Raw genomic sequence first — 17,329 nt, 5'->3', positions numbered from 1 at the left:
GTGTGGTTTAGTCCACATGATATGGCTTACAAAAAATTTTTTTGAATAAGCTAGAGAGGTTTACATAAAATTATTTCTGAAACAGATCCTCATGACCCATGAAATTCTTTTAATCTAAGTATATAAGCATTGATGCCATCACTATGCTAATGAAAGTTAAGATAGATAAACAATAGTGAAAATTTGGGGTAAGATTTTATAATATTGCAAAAGATTTCTATTTCAAATAAATGCTGTTCTTTCGAACTTTCTATTCATTTAAAGAATCCTGAAAAAATGCATCATGGTTTTCACAAAAATATTAAGCAGCACAACTGTGTCCAACATGGATAATAATAAGAATTGTTTCTTGAGCAGAAAATCAGCGTATTAAAATGATTTCTGAAGGATCATGTGACACTGAAGACTGGAGTAATGATGCTGAAAATTCAGCTTTGCATCACAGGAATAAATTACATTTGAAAATATATTCAAATAGAAAACAGTCATTTTAAATCCTAATAATATTTCACAATATTAATTTTTTTTTTGGTATTTTTGATCAAATAAATGCAGCAAATAAATGACCCCAAACTTTTGAACGGTAGTGTATTTTCACTTGACAACAAATATTGATCTTGTACATGCATATACACATTTGAATGGAATATATTGCTGCATGTGATCTTACAGTTGGCCGCAACAGGGATCCACTCGTACAGTTCATTGTGGTAAGGCACAGTGTTGAATTCACTGCACTGCATCTCTCTAAAGGAGGGCTGTTTTCTGGCACACGGCTTCGTGTTGCAAATCCTGTAGCGCTTCCGCTCACCCGTACAATATTTCCCTCCAAACTCAGGTCTGTACATAGAAACAAAAATCATGCTACAGATCATATGTTCAGCAAAATATACAAGGAAAGACTGAGAAGGGAGAGGAATTGAAATGAGGAGAAAAAAGAGACTAGTGAATTTATGACAGCACTGTGCCCTCTAGTGTTTTCTGCTGGTAGTACAGAAGATAATATGCAGAAATACATGAACACGCTGTCAGGAATCGCATACAACTACCACTGCACTTTTTTATGCAGTATGTTTATTGAAGCCAGTATGTAAATTCTCTGTATGCATAGAATATCCACCCAATAATGGCTTAATACATTTACAAAAAAGTGCAGGATATAACAAGCACACTGCACACAGAATACTATATCCCAGAATACAATGCACCCGACTTGACCTTTCATTTCACGTGACAAAAAAAGATTAGATTTTTAACTTTTTAGTTTTCAATACATTTCAATACGTACATTAACGTTCAAAAGGTTGGGATCTTAAATATTTGTGAAATATTTTTGAAAGAAGTCTCTTGTGCTCACAAATGCATTTATTTGATCGGTAACTCTTTACAATAAGGTTCATTAGTTAACATTAGTTAATGTATTAGTTAACGTGAACTAACCGTGAGCAATGCATGTGTTACAGTATTTATTCATCTTTTGTTAATGTTAGTTAATACAAATACAGCCGTTCATTGTTTGTTCATGGTAGTTCACAGTGCATTAACTAATGTTAACAAATACAACCTTTGATTTTAATAATGTATTAGTCAATACATTATTCATGTTAACTAAGGTAGTTAACTAATGCTAACTAATGAACCTTATTGTAAAGTATTACCATTTCATCAAACATACAGTAAAAACAGTAATAATGTAAAATATTATTGCTATTTAAAATAACTTTTTTCTATTGAATATATTTAAAAATGTAAATTATTCCTGTGATCAAAGCTGAATTTTCAGCATCATTACTCCAGTCTTCAGTGTCACATGATCCTTCATAAATCATTCTAATATGCTGAATAAAACAAATTTCTTTAAAAAAATCTTACTGACCACAAAACATGAATGAATAAATGAAAAGCACTGAGGAATAATGGTACTTAGGCTTGTTGCATTCCCTGTCTGCGGACTGGACGCCGGCTCCACAGGTCCGAGAGCAGAAGGACCAGGTGCTCCAGGGACCCCAGCCTCCATGCACTGTTTCCGGTAACTTCCCTACGATGACACACTCACCAGAGATACACCACTGACACACACAGATACACGATCAAATATATAGTGATACAAAAAAACACTTCTCTCCACATGTAAATCTCTCCTACCTTCTCCGGTCCACACTTGGTTCCGTCGACTGGCGAGTCCAGTTTGGAGCGGCACGTTCCATTTATAGAGCACCACAGAATTTGACACACATTCTGGAACCAAAAGGGCCAGAATTATGAGTAATAAATTATGAGTAAATCAAAGTAATATTGTAATGGATACAACTTAAACTCTAAACTGTATATGTGTCCATTACAACAAAAATATTTTCCCCTCAGCTTGTAAAAACAAACACCGAAAGCATTAAACTCTGGTGTAAAAGCACCAAATCATGCAGGTTATTGAAGAGAGGCATGCAATTATTTGATTATTTAAGTGATTTTTCTGAAAATCTGACAATATTTTGATTGAAAACTTTTGCCTTGGGAAAAAATAAAATGGCCAAAAACATTCCACAATGTCCCAATCCAAATCTAGGGACCTCATTACCACAGAAACTTAGGCATAGACTCTTTTAAACAGAGGCAATAAACAACCACCAGGAACATCTTGGAAACTGCATAGCAATCTGCTAAAATCCGCCTAGCAACCACAATTCAACGACCTGTGGACTCCATCCAGAACATGCTAGTATAAGGGTGGTGACTTTTGCATGGTAAATACTCCTCTTTTTTATAAAGTGCTTTTCACAGTAGATATAGTTTCAAAGCAGCTATATAGAAAATTACAATGCTAATGTTTATAATATCTTAAGAATTTCATGCCTTAGAGCTGGGCAATAATAGTTGCTACGTCTGAAATCGCATACTATATAGTAGTAGATGCAACATTTGGTTTGAAACCGTTGACCGTTAAAAAAGTATGTTCTATATAGTATGAATATGTGTAGTAAGAATTAAATCTGGACGTACTACATTCACTGTGTTGACATTGTCATACGCCGTCGGTTGTGTTGCTTCACTTCCATTCACAAATCCTCTCCCGTGGCCTCATGGGATAGGAAAGTGTCCATCGAATGTACATTCCAGAATCTCACCAGAAGTAGTAGGTCATTCGGGTATTTTTCGCCTACTGTTTTATGAACACTATGAATTCGGACACATTACTCGGCTCACATCGGCTGCGTCCGAAAACTGATAAATGCTGCCTTCGGCGGATGCATTACAAGGTAGGAAGGCATCAAGGCACGTTCGAATCCAATGTTAGCAGCACTTCCTGTCTCCTGAGAAACCTTCATCTGATCGAGTTTTAAAGGCAGCATAGATGTATCCTTCCCTGCCTTTGATATCCCACAATCCTGTGCTTTCCATTCTGTGACAGTTGAGCTAGAAAAATAAAGATGGCCTTTCCTAACTGAACATGCAACACAACTTCTCGTCCAGGCCCTGGTCATCTCCAGGCTTGACTACTGCAATGCTCTTCTGACTGGACTTCCATCATGTGCAACTAAACCTCTACAAATGATTCAGAATGCTGCAGCTCGTCTTGTCTTCAACGAGCCCAAGAGGGCCCACGTCACTCCTCTGTTCATCTCTCTGCACTGGCTACCTCTCGCTGCTCGCATCAAGTTCAAGGCATTGACGCTTGCTTACAGAACTATCACAGGCTCAGCTCCCTCCTACTTTCACTCAATCCTACGAGTCTACATCCCTACCAGACACCTACGATCGGTCAAAGAGCGACGTCTCGTGGTTCCATCACAGAAAGCCACAAAAACACTTTCCAGAACATTCTCATTCACAGTTCCACACTGGTGGAATGCTCTCCCCACCCTCATCCGAGATGCAGAATCCCTGGCAACATTCAAAAGACAGCTGAAAACCCATCTCTTCCGTGAGCACTTAACCTCATTAAAAAAAATACGCTACTCTGAACAATGCCTGAACTTCGTATTTTGAGCACTTCTTGCGTTGTTTTTTGCCTCTTCACGATGACTCGCTTAATTTAGTCCTAATTTGTAAGTCGCTTTGGACAAAAGCATCTGCTAAATGACTATATGTAAAATGTAATGTAAATGTAAATGTCTGAAAGTTTCGGTTGGTGGTCAGTTTGTGTGTAAATTAGTATTGTAGTAATTAAATATTTGGTTAGTTTTCACCAAAGCTCGCTCCATTTTGCTGTAGATCATTAAACCGTTACGCTGCCTCAGAAGGCTGTCCAAAATCAGTTTCATAAAGTACCTTTGTGCGCAAACGCTGCCTATAAAGTCATTGCCTGATAAGGCAGCGAGGCAACAAGTCAGGTGACTAAGTTTTCGGACGCAGCCATACTGTTTTTTGCCAACTATAAAGTATGGAAGTCGGCATATTTGGACGCAGCAATCGTTTACATTTTGCGACGATACAGTCAAGCAATTGAGATTTGCTATATAGTATATATTGCCCTAAGTGAGTAAACTGTATTTATGTGGATAAAGTTGGACATACTTACATGTACAACTTTGTATAAAGAGCTGGATGATAATAATATGAATGAATGATTATTTACTCATTATTTATAATTATTTAATATTTAGATATTTAACTTGATTTGATCCTGGATCCTTTCCCTTTCTATTTATCTTGTTTTTTTGAACAATGCACTTCCTTACATCCACTTCTGAGCAGAAGGTGGCGTTGGGCCCGTACTGCAGCTGGCACTGGTGCTGGGGTGTGTATCGCACTCCAGGTGCCACCCCCGGGGTGCTGAGGCCCTTCTTAGAAGGACGGTCATCCAGACAGAAACCCCAACCGCGACTGAGCAGGTGAGAGGAAGATGACAGAGCTTTATGAATGAAGGTCATAGTCTGGAATTCTCACAAATTAGTGGTAAGACGTAAGATATAAAGCATGCAATTACATGTTCCTGTACAAGAGAGCGTGTTCTCACTCGAGAAAGCGGGTTATGTACTCCTTGCTGCAGGAGGACCAGGTGAGAGGAGAGGAGTCGTAGTGGAGCTGACGGGACATGATGAAGGGATGTCTCCCCACTAACTCACAGTCATTCCCTTGACCGTCATGTTGGATTCCGAAACTACAACAAAACAAGGCGAATCACTCCTTAAATCACTCCTTAAATCACTCAACACCTTTTATCCCTTCAAATGTACACTATTAGCTAAGATTTTTTTTATGTTTTTAGAAGAAGTCTTTTATGCTCACCAAGGCTGCATTTATTCGATCAAAAACACAGTAAAGTTTAGAAAAAGAAAAAGAAAATTTTTAAAAGTAAAGAATTTTTTTTTCTATTTAGATATGTTTATCTAAAATAGTAAAATATTTTACTATTTAAATATTATTTAATATTAAAATATTAAATAATATGTTTTATTATTTAAATAAATAATAGTTTACTATTTAAATAAATTTAATAATATTATTTAATATTATTTAAATATTATTATTATTTAAATAGTAAAATAAAATATCCAGTCTTCAGAGTCACATGATCCTTCAGAAATCATTCTAATATGATGATTTGCTGCTCAATAAACATTTCTTATTATTATCAATGTTGATAACAGTTTTGCAGTTTCACATTTTTGTGGAAACCTTGATAAAAAAAAATCTCAGGATACTTTGATGAATAGAAAGTTCAAAAGAACAGCATTTATTTGAAATAGAAAATTATTTTACAAATGCACTTTTGATCTATTTATGTCGCATATTTAGTTTGTGTGTTCATGTGTTCATATTTAGAGTTGGTTGTTCTGTTCCTGATTTTGTTCCTGTTCCTGAGATTCTGTTTTGTGAAGATTTGAGTTGATTTTTAAATAAAGACTGCTGCATTTAGATCCAGATTCATCTCTCCTGCAACCAACGCTGACAATATAATGAATCCATGATAAAAAAAATATATATATATATATTTTTTTAAATCTGACCTAATCTAAGGGAATTGGGTCTAAAGGAAGAGAAACATTTATTTCTTTACAGTTCACCTACAGTGACCTTTCCAAATGATGTATTAAAAAAATGAATGCCATATTTGATCAGCATCTGATCCAAACGTACCTGTGTCCAAGCTCATGAGCGATGGTGAAAGCGACCGGTAGCCCTGAGTCCTCGTTGATATTGCAGGAGCGATGTGGCTGGCACATGCCTGACAGGTGAGACAAGCCTAGCGTCTCACACGGCTGGTTCATGCCTGCGCAGATATCCTTCCTGAGAGCAGAGATCACACCGGGTCAGACACAAAAGAGCATGACAGACAGCTTTCATTTTATAGGCTACTAAAGTTGTGCTGCAGGGGGAAAACTGCTGAAGAAGAGTTATGGTCTCGGGTTGAATTCTTTGCCATTTATGCAAAACTGTGTTAAGCATGCTTGAGCTCTGGAGAATCTCAAAGCCTTGGACGCAGAACATGATGAGGTCATTCCATCTGTGGAGCTCTGGGTTGAAAAGAGAGCGTTTAGGGACTGTTAAAAGCTCAGAGACAGAGAGCTCCATTACTGTAACCAAGAAACTGACATTTATGATAATAAATGCGAGTGAGTGAGTTCATGTGTATGTTTGACATCACTTTACCTCTTGAAAATTGGATAATGTTTCTTACTAGGTAGCTGTATATGTGCAATTGTTTCAGTGGTGCATTCCACTGTATTTAGGTCAGCAATATTAAATATAGCAATATTAAATAATTGAATAAATCCAGTAAATTTAGATCATTTGGATCATTTAGATACTGACAACTGGCAATACATTTTACAGGCATAAGAATGAATATATGAATATGTACTGTTCATAATTATATATTCATATATGCATCTTATGCATTTTTAATTTCATATACTGTATATGTGTGTGTGCACATGAAATAAAACAACAATGCACAGACATCAGAATATATATTGTTTTTGAAAGATGTCCCATATGTTCACCAAGGCCGGATTTATTTTGGGGAAAATATATATATATATAAATATATAGTAAAAATTATTATAAAATTATAATATAATATAATATAATATAATATAATATAATATAATATAATAATCATTGTTACCACAACTGATGTTTTTACTGTCATTATTATACAAATTTTACTATTGTCTTTATTATACTTTACTGTCTGAGATTTCAGGTACCATCCACCTGTAAAGAAATGTTGAAACTACTGCAATAAAAACCTAAATAAAAAAGATATTAAATATATAAGGTATGAAAAATATAAAAGATAATAAATAAAATAAAAGATATATAAATATAAAAGATATTAACAGTGTTTTTACCGTGTGATGAGTACAGCAACATCATGGTGCGCAGGATGAGTGTCACTTTGAGGATTGAGGTTTTTCTGCCATGTACAGAAGCTGTTGAGAGTCGTATCAGCGTGGTGGACGATCTTCAGCCCTTTCTGAAAACACACAAAAGGCCAAACTAATTTTATTTCTATGATGTCCAGTAATCCTGCTAAAAAAAAGCATATGTTATTCAGTGATGTTTAACCAGCCTCATCAGACCAGCATAAATAAGTTTGGCAAAATAAATCTATAAATATCAAAATAAATGTATATGTACTTCCTCTCTCTGTAGTAGAATGAGCCGGACCAGTATGATATGGACTGCATTACCGATGCTGGCATCGTGAAAAATTCCAGCCACCTACAAGAAAGTAATGCAAAATCTTTACATATAAAAGTCAGAGGCGCAATGGAAGTAGCAGGTCACCTAGCTGCTTTTTTTTTTTTTATTCAATGAAAGTCTTAGTTAAAACTGAATCACTTACCATGTTCATGATGGTAAAGATGTAGGACTCAACGTTTCCACTTCCGTGGTACTCCACGAGTTTGGAGTCGCCCACCACCATGGTCTCCACCCAGCGCTCTTTGCTGATGGAGCGAGGGAAGATTCTCCGAGGTCGTCTCCATTCGTCAGTACGATCCCCACCCTGCTGTTCCTGCTCCCAGCGCTCTCTCTCCTGCTCCACCTGTTGGGAATACTTGGAACCCTCTGCACAAACACAGACAAATTCTGCTCATGCAACACATCTTACACTGATTAAAAAAATGTAGGCCCGGTTTCAGAGACAAGGCTTAGATTAAGTTAGTTCAATTAGGACATTTAAGTAGCTTTTATAAACGTGCCTTAGAAAAAAAAAACATTTCTGCTGTGCATCTTGAGACAAAACAATGGCAGTGAGATATTTTAAAGGCACACTATGCAGTTTCCGTTTTCCTCGAACAGCGACCCCTAGAGTCGCTGTGGAGTACTTGTATTTAACGTTACTGTCGTAAATACCACTCACGCAGAGCCGTCTCTGCACTCTTCCGACCGCGCTTTCTTGGTTTTCTTCGTCGACTCTGCCATGATTCACGTCTGAAATGCGTGCTAGTGTCTTCCATAGAGGCTGCTTCATATGTTGTTGATGTATGTGACGTCGTGCCGTAAAGCAAGTCGTGATTCTCGTGAGATTTGTCGGGGTGCCACTTCTCAAACTTGCATCGCTGGTTTTGCCAGCGGCGATGATTCGCCCTACTACTAGTTTGTTTACCATCGAAATTATTTCGAGGCTGTTTTATTAAGGTACAAATCTTGCATGGTGTGCCTTTAAGATACGTCAGTGCAAGTTGCTTTCAGTTGAAACAGCTCAAGTATGCATTTTAGTCTGGGACTAGACTTCAGCCTTGTCTGTGAAACCAGGCAGTAGTTACTAGTTTCCCAAAGTATTATTTGGTGAAATATCCTTTAACACCATATAAAGATTATGCATCTAACATAATTAAATATATTTCTTGTTTCTCTGACCTTTGACACCACAGGGACTATAGTGAACACTGTGTGCATCTGTGCTGCGTCGCCGCCTGAGAGCGCTCCAGGTTAAACTCCGGTAGATCACGTGTGGGTGTCGAGGATGGGTGACATTTGGGGCGAGGCCACGGACCGGCTCGATCAATAACGGCCCCTCCGGTAAATTTAACAGCCCTCTCTATAAGTAAAAAACAACACACTTAGTCATAAATCATAACAGATGTAATTTATACTATCATTAACATTTTTGGGGGAAGTCCTTTAAAAAAAACTAAATTAATATTTTTATTCACCATGGATGCATTAAATTAATCAAAAGTGGGGGAAAAGACATTTATCATGTTGCAAAATATTTGTATTTCAAATAAATATTTATATTTCGACTTTCAGAAAATTAAGCAGTACAATGGTTTTTCAACATTGATAATAATTAGAAATGTTTTAATCAGCATATTAGAATGATTTCTAAAGGGTCGTGTGACTGATGTGGAAAATTCAGCTTTGCATCACAGGAATAAATTACATTTGATACATTATATATTTTATATAATATATATAAAAAAAAATTTAACAAATATTTCACAATATTACTGTATTTTTGGTCAAATAAATGCAGCCTTCATGAGCATAAAGGCCAGTTCACATCAAGGGCTATAATGATAACGATAACGATAAATATTCAAAAAAAAATTATAAATAAAAAAATGATCTTGTTGGAATCACTTTCAGAACAATATTTCCAGCTGATGAATGATAAAAACATTGACAGCCAATCAGAATCCATCCTGCTTTAAAGAGCTTGATCATTTAAAGTGGCTGATGACAAAACTGCAGCACGCTTAGAATAAACAGAACGATATCGTCCGCTAATATAGTTATTGTTATCTTTATAGTTATCGTTCTTGGTGTGAACGGGCTTTAAGAGTCGTCTTTCAAAGAATATTTACAAATATTACCAAATATTTAAACGGTCTTGTGTTTTGAGCCTCTTTAATTCTAAAGTTCAAAACTCGCCACCATGATGTAGGAGTAACATTGTATGTCACAGTTTATGATTGTACATTGCTCAAAAGCAAAAGAGCCAACCATCCTGTATCTACTGTATGATTTAGGGGTCCCATGGGTTCGCACTTTGTCAGTGTAAATCTATGGTAATTTTTCACCTGTTTTAAAGAGTCGGTTGATTATGATTTCACTTTTCTAACTTTAGTTAGTGTGTAATGTTGCTGTTTGAGCATAAACAACATCTGCAAAGTTACAATGCTCAAAGTTCAAAGCAAAGGGAGATATTTGCTTTTAAAGAAATAGCTTTTTAAGGACTACAACAAACGGCTGGTAGGGACTACACAAGCTTCCTCCCAGGTTAGTGACATCACTAACCCTAAAATTTGCATAAACCCCGCCCCTGGGAACACGATTTATAGATTATCATGACAGAATATGCTGATCAATGACTAGACAAGATAACTACACATAAACTATCTAAAATCATCAACTAACCATTCAGAAATGTCCTGTTGCATTCTACATGTTGTCACTTCTTCTTGAGTCTCTCCATCTTTCTGACTCCGGTTTGAACATAAAAGGCTAAAAGTTTTTGAAATGTTCAGGACACAAGCTCTTGAAGCTCCGCCCCCTGTGCCAGGAGCAGCAGCTCATTTGCATATAAAGGAACATACACAAAACGGTGCGTTTTTGCTCACCCTAAAACAGTGACAACTTTAACATGCTATATAAAAATATCTGTGGGCTATTTTGAGCTAAATCTTCACATACACACTCAGGGGACATCAAAGACTTATTTTACATCTTGTGAAAAGGGCATTATACCACCCCTTTAACATCCACCAGTTGAAAATGGCACACCCAACAAATTTACAGCCCAACTCTCCACAACAAGCCACTCAGTTTGATGTGTCATTCATGTCTGTAGCCCAAACAGTGTGGGACGCGTTACGCATTAACGGTTAAAATTTAGAGATTAGGGAAGGGTTTGTTCAAATGGTTTGAAGTAGTTTGTACTGTAATGACACTTCAGGTGTCAGGTCCCATTACTTAGATCTGTTGGAATTCCGCTGAATGCAGGGAAGGTATTTTCCCTGTCACACTCCCTCTGTTTGTTCATTTTCCCTGCAAGTTCTTGCCAGTCCTGACATTTTCTCCACACTGCGGGGGCTTTAGTAGGATTATTACCCACCTGGTGTTCCAGAACGTGTCACGTGCACATGCTAAAACACAGTACAAACACACTATAACCGTTAAATGCCACACATCCGTGCAGTTTGACATGCAAGTGTTAAATTGAATTCAATCCTATTTGCACCTTTAAGATATATATACACTATATATATGCAGTACCTTTCAAAAAGATTGTTTATGTTTTAATGCTCACCAAGGCTGCAGTTAATTGATCAAAGTCAAGTCAAAACTGTACTATTGTGAAATATTGCAAATTATAATAACTGTTTTCTAGTTGAATATATTTTCAAATATAATTTATTCCTGATATAAATCAGAATTTTCAGCATCATTACTCCAGTCTTCAGTGTCACATGATCCTTCAGAAATCATTCTAATATGCTGATTTGCAGATCAAGAAACAATTTTATGATTAACAATGTTGAAAACAGCTGTGCTGCTTAATATTTTGGTGGAAACTGATTTTTTTTTTTCAAGATGCGTTGAAATTTTCAGCATTTATTTGAAATTTCATTGAATTTGTGTATGTTATAAAAGTCTTTACTGTCTTTACTTTTATCAATTGAATTCAATCCTAAGCACCATTGGTATTGCTTATACGAGTTTTGAACAAACTCATAACCCCGACTGTTAAACGCACATTTTAAGGATCAGATCAGGTTGCATGTTAACTTTTTAGATTGTTCTTAAAGTGTGATTGTCTGTATGTCTTGGACTCTGAACACTTCAACCTGCGAGATTTAATTTGGCAAACAACACATCTCTGAAACGTGCCATTTTTCTCTTATAGCCCTTCATTCTTGGAACTGCAGGGACATCCCAGCTTCACCGCCCAGCTGAATGAATCAGTCCCACAGGCCAAAAACAGGTGTGTATGCATGTGTGTGTGTGTGTGTGTTTTCAGTGCAAACTAAATAAACTGTGACCAGAAAAACATTCCAAATGTTTTGAAACGTTTCTGCTTGTAATGCAAAACAGATACTAGGATTTGTGGAAAGACCATGAATCCTCCAGGGGGCTGGAGATACAGTCATAATATAGATCATCCACAGAGTCTAAACAATACTAACCCCTGCAACACACACAACTGTGCTGTACAGGTATGGCGTGAGAAGCACTCTTACATATCTCCTCAAATGAAAGAAAAATCCCAACTGAGATCTGTTTAATGTCTCAATTGCTTCCTTTAGACAATATAAAAATATAGATTTGTTTACGTCTCTGATTTTTCTCCTGAGAAAAGATCCCAGTAATCTCACGTTTCTCCTCTAGAGTTGCAGAAGAGATCTCAAACTGTGCTCAGATCTGCCAAGATACCAAAGTTTGCCATCAAAAATCTCAATATGAACTCAAACGTTTCTCACTGAATACTTCCAAAACCAAATAATCTGAGCTGCCATACTCTTACTATACTGTATGTTAACAAGTGTCTTATTTGTGTTCTATTTTCTATAATTCAATTTTTTCTCTCTCTCTCTTAATATCTGGGACACAGTTAAAACATTATTTATCTTGAAAGTGAAACGGCAGAGCAATAAAAGTTTCTTCAGTATCCTATAGCCAAAACAAATAATTAATTTAAATCTTCACGCTACAAAAAAGTGCCTTTACCATGATAATACAAGGATTATCATATGATGATAGAGTATAATTGATACAGTAACTTATCATGATGACACAATATTCTTTGAAGTATCTATGGTAGCCTATATGAATATGGAAATCATTCCATACCATATATATTTAAAGTACTGTGATACTGAACAGTACACAGAATATAATACGTTAATAATTAATAACATATTATAATTATATATATATATATATATATATATATATATATATTAGGGCTGTGAAACGCTTAAATCACATCCAAAATAAAAGTTTGCGTTTACATAAAATATGTGTGTGTACTATAATTATTTTGTACATAAAAATACACACACATGCATGTATATATTTAAGAAATATTTGCATGTATATACTGTATATATATAATTTATATTATATAGAAATATACATTTTTTTATATAAACAAATTTTTCTTAAATATATACATGCATGTGTGTGTATACAAAATAATTATACACAGTACACACACATATATTATCGTTAGCCTCATAGCATAATTGCCTAAGTCTTTTTTTTTTTTAAATAGGACGTAGGCAATTATGCTATGAGGCTAACGTTATGTAAACACAAACTTTTATTTTGGATGCGATTAATCACGATTAATCGTTTCACAGCCCTAATATATATATATATACTGTATATACATACAGTATATGCACCACATACAAAATATAATACAATCGCCATTTTGTTTTACTGCCAAAGTACTCTACACAAGAACATAAGACATTTCATTCCATCTCTGTTTTTTGTGGGCCACTCCTCTCTTTCTCTCTCCTCATCTGCTCCTCACAGCAGAAACGTGAGCTTTGGTGTCAGGGGGCATTGTGAAAACAAAACCTGAACTGCTAAATACAGAAGCCATGTGTGTGTTGCTCGGCTTCCAGAGTTCCTGCCGGTTTCGGTAGGACTTCTAACAGGATATAGGCTTACGTAAAGGACTATAAACTATAGTATAGTCCTTCAAAACCAGCTATACATCCTCTGGAGGGCAGGAAGAATGTATGGATCTAATGACTGATGCAGAGCGGGTCAGTGACGGGTAGATTTGTTTATCTGTCACTGCTCTGGTTTCAAATAAAAGTTGAACAAAAATGAAGTCAACAGAGTTCAGTGCTAACGAGTTTTTCGCAAGGACCATAAACCAAACAGGAAACAGTCTTAAAGTTCAGTTTATCGTGCAAATAAAAAATACAAAATTACTAAAATACTTTTTCCCATCCCAGATTTATGTGTGAGACAAGTATAAACACTAGGGGCCCTATCTTGCACCCAGCGCAAGTGACTTTGTACAGCGACGCATGTATCATTCCTATTTTGCACCCACGCAAAGCGGACTTTTCCCTCCACAGAAGCACGTCGGTAAGTTAGGAAATACACTTGCGCTCCCGGGGGCGGTTCAGCGCAAAGAGGAGGCGTGTTCCGGCGCAAACGTTCCTTCTTGCTATTTTGCAGGTTTAGAAAACAATTGCGCCACTAACCAGGAAAAAATAGTTTAAAGTCAGTGGCGCGTTGCGCATGTTATTCATATGCTATTTTAAGGGCGCATGCTTGGCCATAATCAATGTAGCGTGTGCACAACGCGCACTTTGATTCTCTCATCTACACAGAAGCAGCAGTTTTCATTTTTGCAAATCATACATTATTACGATAGATAGATAGATAGATAGATAGATAGATAGATAGATAGATAGATAGATAGATAGATAGATAGATAGATAGATAGATAGATAGATAGATAGATAGACAATTTATTATAAAAGCATACATCTAGCTTACACATTTACCCAAATTATCATACGCCTGTTTAACCGTAGTTAATTTGGGTGGGTTTCTCCATTTCAATGTAACTTCTCTCTTTTACGGCCGTGACGAGAGCGTTGCTCTCCTCGGCTGTGAACCGCTCCTGGCGCGCGCCTGGCAAATCCGCCGTTACAATAGCAATCCGCTATGGAAAAAGCGCATCTGCTCTTAAAGGGAATGTGAGATGACGCTCTGATTGGTTTATTTCACGTTACTCCCAAACCACACCTATGAATAATGAAGCTACTTCAGACCAACCCATTTTAGATTTGCGCCTGGCGCAAGAGTCATTTATCCCGCCGGGAAAATAGCAACAGCGCCGAGACCCGCCCACAAAGTTACTTGCGCTTTGCGCTTTGACACTTGCGTTTTAGATCGTTAAAATAGGGCCCTATGGCTCTGTACGGCTTTCAAGATACACTACCGTTCAAAAGTTTGGGATCAGTATTAAATAGGACAAATTAAACATTTTTGATGTTACAAAACATTTCAATTTTAAATAAACGCTGTTCTTTAAGTCAAGTCAAGTCAAGTCAAGTTTATTTGTATAGCGCTTTTCACAATACAGATTGTATCAAAGCAGCTTCACAGTATTAAATTAAAATAATACAACAAAGTTTGTTTCAAGAGGAATTTATTGATTGATCAAATTAAATTAAATATCCCCAAAATATCCCCAACTGAGCAAGCCAAAGGCAACAGTGGCAAGGAACCGAAAAACTCCATCAAGTGACCTAATGGTGTCCTAAAACTCCATCAGGTGACCTAATGGAGAAAAAAAAACCTTGGGAGAACCCAGGCTCAGTCGGGGGCCAGTTCTCCTCTGGCATTTATGAGCTAGAGGCCGGATTGTAGTTTGAACTGTAGGATTATATGAATGCCTGGCTGAAGAGATGCGACTTTAATCTAGTTTTAAACTGGGAGAGCGAGTCTGAGCAACGAACAGTATCAGGAAGACTATTCCAGAGTTTTGGAGCCAAATGTGAAAATGCTCTCCCTCCTTTGGTGGTTCTGGATATCCTAGGTATGACCAAAAGCCTTGAATTTAGTGATCTTAAAGAGCGCGATGGTTTATAGGGCGATAGAAGATCCGTTAAATAGACTGGAGCTAAGCCGTTTAGGGCTTTATAAGTCAGTAGCAATACCTTATAATTAATACGGAGCTTTATAGGTAACCAATGCAGTGATGATAAAATCGGTGTTATATGATCATATTTTCTTGATCTCGTAAGAACTCTAGCGGCGGCATTTTGGACTAACTGTAGCTTGTTTATTGAGGATGCAGGACAACCAGCTAATAAAGCATTACAGTAATCCAGTCTCGAGGTCATGAATGCATGAACTAACTTTTCTGCATCAGAAACTGATAGCATATTACGTAGCTTAGCAATGTTTCTAAGGTGGAAAAATGCTGTTTTTGTAACATATGAAATATGATTTTCAAAAGACAGGTTGCAATTGAGTATAACACCCAGGTCTTTTACTGTAGAGGATAAAGTAACAGGACATCCTATGATGTTAAAGTTGTATTGTGCGAGGTTTTGTGGGCGGTTTTTTGAACCGATAAGTATTACCTATCAAAGCAGCTTCACAGTATTAAATTAAAATAATACAACAAAGTTGTATTATAACTTTGCTATAGTTAAGCTATAACTAAATTTTAAACTGGGAGAGCGAGTCTGAGCAACGAACAGTATCAGGAAGACTTTAGAGAGCGAAAATTAGTTAAGCTATAACTAAATTTTAAACTGGGAGAGCGAGTCTGAGCAACGAACAGTATCAGGAAGACTATTCCAGAGTTTTGGAGCCAAATGTGAAAATGCTCTCCCTCCTTTGGTGGTTCTGGATATCCTAGGTATGACCAAAAGCCTTGAATTTAGTGATCTTAAAGAGCGCGATGGAATATAGGGCGATAGAAGATCCGTTAAATAGACTGGAGCTAAGCCGTTTAGGGCTTTATAAGTCAGTAGCAATACCTTATAATTAATACGGAGCTTTATAGGTAACCAATGCAGTGATGATAAAATCGGTGTTATTATGATCATATTTTCTTGATCTCGTAAGAACTCTAGCGGCGGCATTTTGGACTAACTGTAGCTTGTTTATTGAGGATGCAGGACAACCAGCTAATAAAGCATTACAGTAATCCAGTCTCGAGGTCATGAATGCATGAACTAACTTTTCTGCATCAGAAACTGATAGCATATTACGTAGCTTAGCAATGTTTCTAAGGTGGAAAAAGGCTGTTTTTGTAACATATGAAATATGATTTTCAAAAGACAGGTTGCAATTGAGTATAACACCCAGGTCTTTTACTGTAGAGGGTAAAGTAACAGGACATCCTATGATGTTAAAGTTGTATTGTGCGAGGTTTTGTGGGCGGTTTTTTGAACCGATAAGTATTACCACTGTCTTGTCTGGATTTAATAAAAGAAAATTACGCGTCATCCAATCTTTTATATCTTTAACACACTCTGTCAATTTGGAAAATTTAGCGTTTTCATCCGGCCGTGATGAAATATATATTTGAGTGTCATCAGCATAACAATGGAAACTAATTCCATGTTTCCTTATAATATTTCCAAGTGGCATCATATATATTGAGAATAACAGAGGGCCTAACACAGATCCCTGCGGCACTCCATAGTTTACTGGAGTTATGATCGATTTTTCTCCATTTAAATAGACAAAATGGTAGCGGTCGGTCAGATAGGTATGATTTGAAACAGCTTTAGAACTTTATGCTCGTCAAAGTATAATGAAAATTTTTTATTCTGGTTTTCACAAAAATATTAAGCAGCACTACATGTTTTCAACATTGATAATAATCAGAAATGTTTCTCGAGCAGCAAATCATCATATTAGAATGATTTCTGAAGGA

At 36.5% G+C, this 17,329-nt stretch overlaps 1 protein-coding gene across 2 annotated transcripts in view; it reads right to left on the bottom strand.

Annotated features, from left to right (window-relative positions):
- LOC309499676 (A disintegrin and metalloproteinase with thrombospondin motifs 12-like) overlaps positions 1 to 17,329 on the bottom strand; it is a 38,075-nt gene that overhangs the window by 15,986 nt on the left and 4,760 nt on the right. For both annotated transcript variants that reach the window (XM_082171047.1, XM_082171048.1), the window contains exons 3-12: positions 8,812 to 8,992; positions 7,793 to 8,016; positions 7,585 to 7,668; positions 7,296 to 7,420; positions 6,079 to 6,228; positions 4,955 to 5,098; positions 4,677 to 4,821; positions 2,146 to 2,238; positions 1,924 to 2,069; positions 671 to 840 (exon numbers count right to left, since the gene is read on the bottom strand). In XM_082171047.1, the coding sequence (XP_082027173.1) occupies positions 671 to 840; positions 1,924 to 2,069; positions 2,146 to 2,238; positions 4,677 to 4,821; positions 4,955 to 5,098; positions 6,079 to 6,228; positions 7,296 to 7,420; positions 7,585 to 7,668; positions 7,793 to 8,016; positions 8,812 to 8,992 (1,462 nt within the window). The remainder of the gene's footprint in view (positions 1 to 670; positions 841 to 1,923; positions 2,070 to 2,145; positions 2,239 to 4,676; positions 4,822 to 4,954; positions 5,099 to 6,078; positions 6,229 to 7,295; positions 7,421 to 7,584; positions 7,669 to 7,792; positions 8,017 to 8,811; positions 8,993 to 17,329) is intronic.

The sequence above is a fragment of the Leuciscus leuciscus genome, assembly GCF_965113295.1.
Source record: "Leuciscus leuciscus genome assembly, chromosome: 5".
Lineage (NCBI taxonomy): Eukaryota > Metazoa > Chordata > Actinopteri > Cypriniformes > Leuciscidae > Leuciscus > Leuciscus leuciscus.
The sequence above is the reverse complement of the archived record's forward strand: the minus strand, read 5'-3'. Positions and strand labels throughout refer to the sequence as shown.